The sequence below is a fragment of the Phoenix dactylifera genome, chromosome 1, assembly GCF_009389715.1.
Source record: "Phoenix dactylifera cultivar Barhee BC4 chromosome 1, palm_55x_up_171113_PBpolish2nd_filt_p, whole genome shotgun sequence".
NCBI lineage: Eukaryota > Viridiplantae > Streptophyta > Magnoliopsida > Arecales > Arecaceae > Phoenix > Phoenix dactylifera.
This window is the reverse complement of record NC_052392.1, coordinates 36,312,163-36,318,762: the sequence shown is the minus strand read 5'-3', so window position 1 is coordinate 36,318,762 and position 6,600 is coordinate 36,312,163. Positions and strand designations below refer to the sequence as shown.

The 6,600-nt window shown below is 39.9% G+C and overlaps 1 protein-coding gene across 1 annotated transcript; it reads right to left on the bottom strand.

Annotated features, from left to right (window-relative positions):
* Positions 1-5,017: 5,017 nt before the first annotated feature.
* On the bottom strand, positions 5,018-5,644 carry LOC103715897 (VQ motif-containing protein 11-like). The gene has a single exon (XM_008803688.4). It carries the CDS (start codon positions 5,642-5,644, stop codon positions 5,018-5,020), a length of 627 nt encoding a protein of 208 aa, XP_008801910.2.
* Between the last annotated feature and the right edge of the window lie 956 nt (positions 5,645-6,600).

Here is a 6,600-nt window from a genome sequence, read left to right as displayed (position 1 = left end):
TGTTTTTTTTATTCTTTTAAATAACTTTTCTTATTTTTGAAAGAAATAGAAGTGAAAATTTTCTTTGATCTATCCTTCTATAAATCCATTGAGAAGTCTAATGAGATGCATATGGTAATAGAGCAGGAAAATAAGAACAGATTTTAGAATTATTAGCCTACCACCGTAGGACAACATCCGGGTCTTCTAAGAGTAGTCTCTTGTCGGTTTTCTCTAGCAAGGGTACCAGTCTCTTCTTGCAAGCTTTCGATCACTCAGTAGACTGAGGTAGGAGAATGGAAAATTATCAAGATTACGGCTGAGCAAGCTGGCAAGCAAGGTTCGTTTTCTTGGTATCGGATCTTATACCGGTGCTACACTAGCATAGTATCAATATGATATAGTACGAAATTTTTTTGGTGTACCGAGTGTTGGTATACTATCCGTACACTTGGTATACCATCCATACCAGATATCAATACCGAACCAGTATGGTATGGTACGCCTAGTACCGTTCGGTTCGAGCCGGTATGGTGTACCGTGCTGGCAAGGTTAACAACTTTATCTTGTTCTACGTTGATATTGATCGGTGAGCTTTTTCAAAAGTTGATCTTGAGGCCTGTGGAGCATTCGGATCCTAAAAGAATAACTTTGATCACCATAATATTCATGGGGCTTGCCTTCCCAATATATGGTGGAATCGCAAGCCAACTGTAGACTCCTTATGCTATCAATGTCTCTGTTACTGCCCGGAGATATAATTTGACCAGCCATTTCCAATGACATTGATAACATATCCAACCTGATATACATCTCTCTTACGAGACATGCACTTGCCTGGTGAGCAATTTAACTAGTAGTCCAACAATGAGGATGAATGAAGAAATCTGGACCAACTGGTTGAAATAGAAGGAAGGCGATGAGCCTCCTGCAAAGAGAAGACAAAAGATAATTCATGATTATTTTTATTTATAATATAATTAAAAATAATAACAATATTTGATGCAAAAATATTAATATTTTTATATTATATTTTTATTTTGAATAATTTTTAATTTTACTATTTTAATCTAAATTTGGTTGAATCAATGATATGGGTCCTTGACCAGGTTGGTCACTGTGCATATCATCTACGATTTGCATAATAAATTATGTTCTGTATCAAGATATAACTTAAATCTATATCTGTTCGGAATAAATATGGCTATGCATAATATTTGATTGGTAACCGTATTCATTTGGAACAAATATCCATATTTCTATTCGTTGAAAAATATGGATAGGTATATGGATATGAAAGTTTTTGATATGGATTTCATTCATTTTCGGTCCTATATAAAACAAGTAGAACCTCTTGCAGATATCCTCTCGGGTGCATATTCAATGCCTTCATCCATTGGATTGACTATATAATTGCATCTCTTCGACCTTATGAAATAATTTGTATTTCTATCCCCTTACGTAGGTAACTGCATCCATGACCTTTGCCTCCAATATAGCTCTTCCTTCCTTAGAGTATATGTCTTTCAAGGATCTTATAGAAGTCTGGCTTGTTGTTCTTCTGCGGAGGGATCGATCTTTTCTTCCAACTTATCTAATCTATCCAACTGTGAAATGATTTTGATTTTATTCTCATCCATGATTTCCTTTCATCAAGCACCCACCGTTTGAGACCACTATTGCATTGTCTCAACTTTTTCAGCCAAGCTCCTGCCATGCAGGCGTTCCCATTCACTGAGAACCAGTTCTACTAGATGTTCTCACCAAGATCCTGCTCTTTTGTCTACCACTGCTCGAATCTAAATAGATTTTTTCTTTGGGCCGTGGGGATAAGGATCTTCATAAGGCACATGATTTGAAAAAGAGTGACATATGGATTGCTAAAAGGTAAGTGGAAATGATATTTCCCATTCTATTAATGAGGAACCTATCCAGACTCACCAATATAGGCTGCCCTCGTTGGTTGCTCCAAGTACCTCGTCAGATCATGGTTTTCTGAACCATCAGGAGCAAAGTTGGCATTTTGGCCTATGATAAACCACCTATTTGCTGTATTTGGTACTAAAAAACCCGGTTTGCACCAGCTCTATAGTAGGGTTGGCAATTGGATCGGATTGGATCAGATATAGATCGGATCAAAAATTAATCAAACCAAATCAAATTTTAAAACTGAATCCGATTAGTCTATTAAATAGGTAACCCGATCTGACTCATATAATCTATTTATTAAATAGATCAAGTTAGGTTTTAAATGAGACAAATAGATTTAACAGATTTAGCGGGTTTAGCATATTTCAAACAGATTAACAGGTCAAGTTATGACCCGATCCAATTATTAAATTAATCAAAATAGCTAAACAGGTTAAAGGGTTAAACCTAAACCCAATCTATTTAATAAACAAATCTAGACGAATCGACCTATTTATGAGCCAAACCCATTTATATCAAACTCAAACCTACTTAAAGTGAGTCGTTCATGTATCGGATTGATAGATCGGATCATAAATTGCCACTCCTATTTTATAGAGATTATCAGGTAAATGTAGCAGCATCCCGTTGACTTACATGTAGCTTCTGACGGTTGAGATTTAGTTTAGATAGTTGCCAACCCTCTCCTTTTGAGCAAGGACTTGGGTTTAGACCTATATGGATTGGATGAGCAATTTGTTCATAGAAGTGTTGTTGGATTGTTTTTGGTGCATGTAGATCCTGAGCTAGACCTAGACTTTTTAGGCGAAGGGAGTCCAGTCAGCATTTTAGTGAGCTCTACTCATCCAAAACTTAGGAGGTCGGATAGGATTGGATAGAGATGGAGTCCAAAATGAATCAAATATGAATTATGTTTGTATTGGGTGGGATTGAGAATAGGTTTGAGTCTTAAACAAGTACCATTATTTTGAAAAATTTAATTTCCTGCACCCACTTAAAATTATCCAGTAATGGCAACCTCAAATATAAATTATTTAAAATAATACACATATATACACACACACATACGCACACTATACATTCTAGGTAAACTAACGGACTAGTTATGATCCAGTTAGTCTCATAAAAGCTAAATCCATGTCTTAAATAATATATGATCACATTAGATCGGCACGAGTTGCTAAATCTTTTTTTACCTGGTATCTAGCTATGAAAAATACACTGGTCTGTATTCATACGCATGCCTGATGCATGAGTTACATGTTTGAACTTGAACCGAGCTGGATTTAGCCTCCCAGGAGGACCAACCTTATTAAATATCAGGAACAAAAGCACCCATAACCTGCCACAAAGCGAGATGGGATTGGTCCTTTCTACCATGCACGCAACTCCTCCGCACCTAGAACAAAAATCCTATGGTGCCCACACGAGAGGAGATCATGTGAAGCTGTCTTCCTTTTAGCTATGTATCTACTACATTCATTTTAAAGTAGAAACTGAAGAATCAAAGCGAGACAAAACTTCTCCTACCAAGAAAGCCTATATGTCTCTTGTCTTTAAAAAATATATGCATATGTGAAGTGTTGCATGCGACATATCTCTTTCTTCTTTTTATTCAAGTCATTATTCTCTCTCCATCCATTCTTCCTCCTTGAGTCTTTTTCTCCTTCAAAATACGGAGTCCCTTCCCTCCCATGGTCATGAACTGTATTCACTGGCCAGGTGATATGCATTTAAAAAATTAATCATCCAACAACATGTACACATCTTCAAGCAAATTGATATATAATTTTCAGAACATTATATTTGCTGCTACATAGTACATAACCTGATGATACATATTTGATGGATTTCTAATACATACTATAAACTTCTTTGATGCATACCCAACAGTGACCTAAAACAAACCGTAAGGTAAAATATTGATATACATCCAGACAAATAGATATACAATTTTTAACACATCGTATTCACCAATATAAAGTATATATCCAAGTGATACACACTCGATGAATTTCTAATATATACTTTAAACCTCTTTTATATATACCAAGTAGTGACCCAGTCCAAATAAATCGATATATATCTTTAAAAAATGATGTATAATTTTCAAAATATCATGTTGACTATTACATAACAAATATCCACGTGATATATACTCGATAGATCCCTAATACATACTTTAAGTTTTTTTAATATATTTTCAGCAGCAATTTTGCACATAACTCCATGCAAATTTTTTACGATTTCTAAAATATAATATTTATCCATATTTGGGGATAGATGGCTTCACAATGAAAAGATTCGGAGGGGAAAACCTCAAAATAGAGAGAAAAACGACTGGGAAAGGAACAAAAGAAGAATACGGACAGATGGCCTCACGGATTCATATATTTTATTTTTTAATTTTTGTAAGTCACGAAATAAATGGATCCTAATAGGAGAATGGATGTGATAGGATATATATATTTAAAAAAATTTCGCTCCGTAAGGCCTCTTGGTACCCACGCCAAAGGGGCCCTCGCCAGCTACACTAACCAAAGTCAACCCAGGAAGAAACGGGGAGCAAGATGTGACCACTATGCTGATCTGCAGGAATACCATACCTAACCTTTTGTTCTCGGTCGAAAAAATATGTTTCCGGCCAGTACCCGGGACCCGTTCGATGTAATGTGCAGCCATCAATGGATCTTTCTTTATTGAATCATTATTACCTCTCATTACTTTTGTTTCGCTTTACCTTAACTCCGAATCCTGTACGGCCCATACTCATATAAATAATTCTGAAAGTCCACTTCAACAACTAAAATTATACCAAAACATTAAGGATGGCAGAGCAAAATGCCTCTACTTTTCCTTAATACAACAGAAAGGAAGAACAAGAGAATGCCTAAACACATGGTAGCCTCTACACGCTCAGGCAGTAGCATTAATAATAGCTAATCTTAGAGGAGAACATGACCGCATAAAGAGAACATAGCGCCCGCATAGTTCCTCATAGAAAGAGGTAATAATAAAAGTAATCTTATAATTACATTTTCCTACTTCTCTAAGAAAAAGATCGCAGGGCGTAACACACACACCCACTTAGAGAGAGAGAGAGAGAGATCTAAGGAGGAGAGTCTCGGTGGCAATGGAGGGGGAACAAAGCCAAAAGCTTGGGCGGTTCTCCGCCACTCCTCGGCGAAGGATGGAGGTAGAAGAAGCCCTTCTCCACTGTCGCTCTCTCCTCCTCCTCCTCCTCTTTCTCCTTCTTCAACGAAGAAGGGGACGGCGTCGTAGGACTCGGAGAAAAGACGTTAAAGAAGAAGGGATCCATAGGAGAAACCGGAGAAGAGAAGCCGGCCGCCACCTCGGGTTTACTACTCCAAAGGTGGCGATGATGAGGTTTACTACAGCGAGCCGAGGAAGGGCCCAGCTCGATCTCCAGCTTGGCTGGGGCCCGTCGCCTTTCCTGGAGCTTCTGCCGCTTCAGCAAGCTCGCCGGCGGGGGTGGAGGAGCTGGGGCCCGGCTACTGCGAGGGGTCCCACTGACGGGGAGCTTGTGAGGGGAGTCCTCGGGGACGCCGGTGAGCTTCTGGACCACCGCCCGGAACGCCCACGGCTCCGCCTGCACGTACGTTGTCTTATTTGTAGCAATCCACGTCGCCTGCGGCGGCGGCGGCGTTGGAGGAGAAGAAGAGGAGGAGGGGTTGGACTCCAGGTCTTTGGTGTTGGTGGGTGTGGAAGAAGCCATCAATAGGTGGCTTAGAATAAGGAAGTGGAGAAGGAAAGAAGAGAGGGGAACCAAAGCATGAGATGATAGTGGGGTTGCTTTATACTACTGTTACCATGCTCTCTCTCTCTCTCTCACTCACTCACACATTCTTTCTCTTCTTTCTTTACTTCTCTCTCTGTCTCTCTTCTTTCTGTGCTCCTTTCTCTATCTTCTCTCTTTCCTTCCTCGCTTCTGCCCCTGATGTACGGTCATTAAGGCGTATGGTAAATGGTAATGAGGGAGAGAGAGGTGGAGGGGTGGTTTATTAATAGAGAGGGATGGGGGTGGCAGAGGGGCTCAAGGCCTTCTCTTCCCTAATGGGACGTGAAACGAGGAGACATAGGAGTCTCTGGCTCGCTGCTCTCTTCTCTCTTCTCTCTCTTCTGTCCGTCTCTCTCTCTCTCTCTCTCTCTCTCTCTCTCTTCTTTGGTGTGGTGGCTGGTTTGCGTGAGGGAAAGAAGAGGGGCAAGAGTTTTGTTGTTTTATCAGGATCTGCTGCATTTAGGACAACTCCGAACACCTTTATGAGGCATTTGGGTGACATCCTACGTAGAAACTGTTCGGCTGGATGTTACATTTCGGACGTTTCTAGCAAGTTGGTGTTCTGCATCGCATGCATTGCATCTTACTGGCTTCATGCTTTTTTTTTTCTTTTTTCTTTTTTTTGGGGGGGGGTACCAGTTTCACGCTGTTTTTGTCATTGCCTCATGTGGTATCATTTCGCCGGCAGCTAAGATGCTGTTTGATGACGTGTCTCCTTCTTATTGGTTCATTGGGTTAGTCTAGCGTGTGTCCCAGCAGCAACTTGGTTGGACGCCAAACGCGTCTTCCAGTCTTGTACGTAGAGCAGCTGTTCAGTCCCAAACGGCAAACAAAAATTCTAAGAGGCGCCACATACTTCAAATCTTCCTTCTAGTGCTTACGTAGGACTCCAT

Coding starts and splice junctions, on each gene's coding strand:
- LOC103715897 (XM_008803688.4), bottom strand. CDS start 5,644: ATGGCTTCTTCCACACCCACCAACACCAAAGACCTGGAGTCCAACCCC.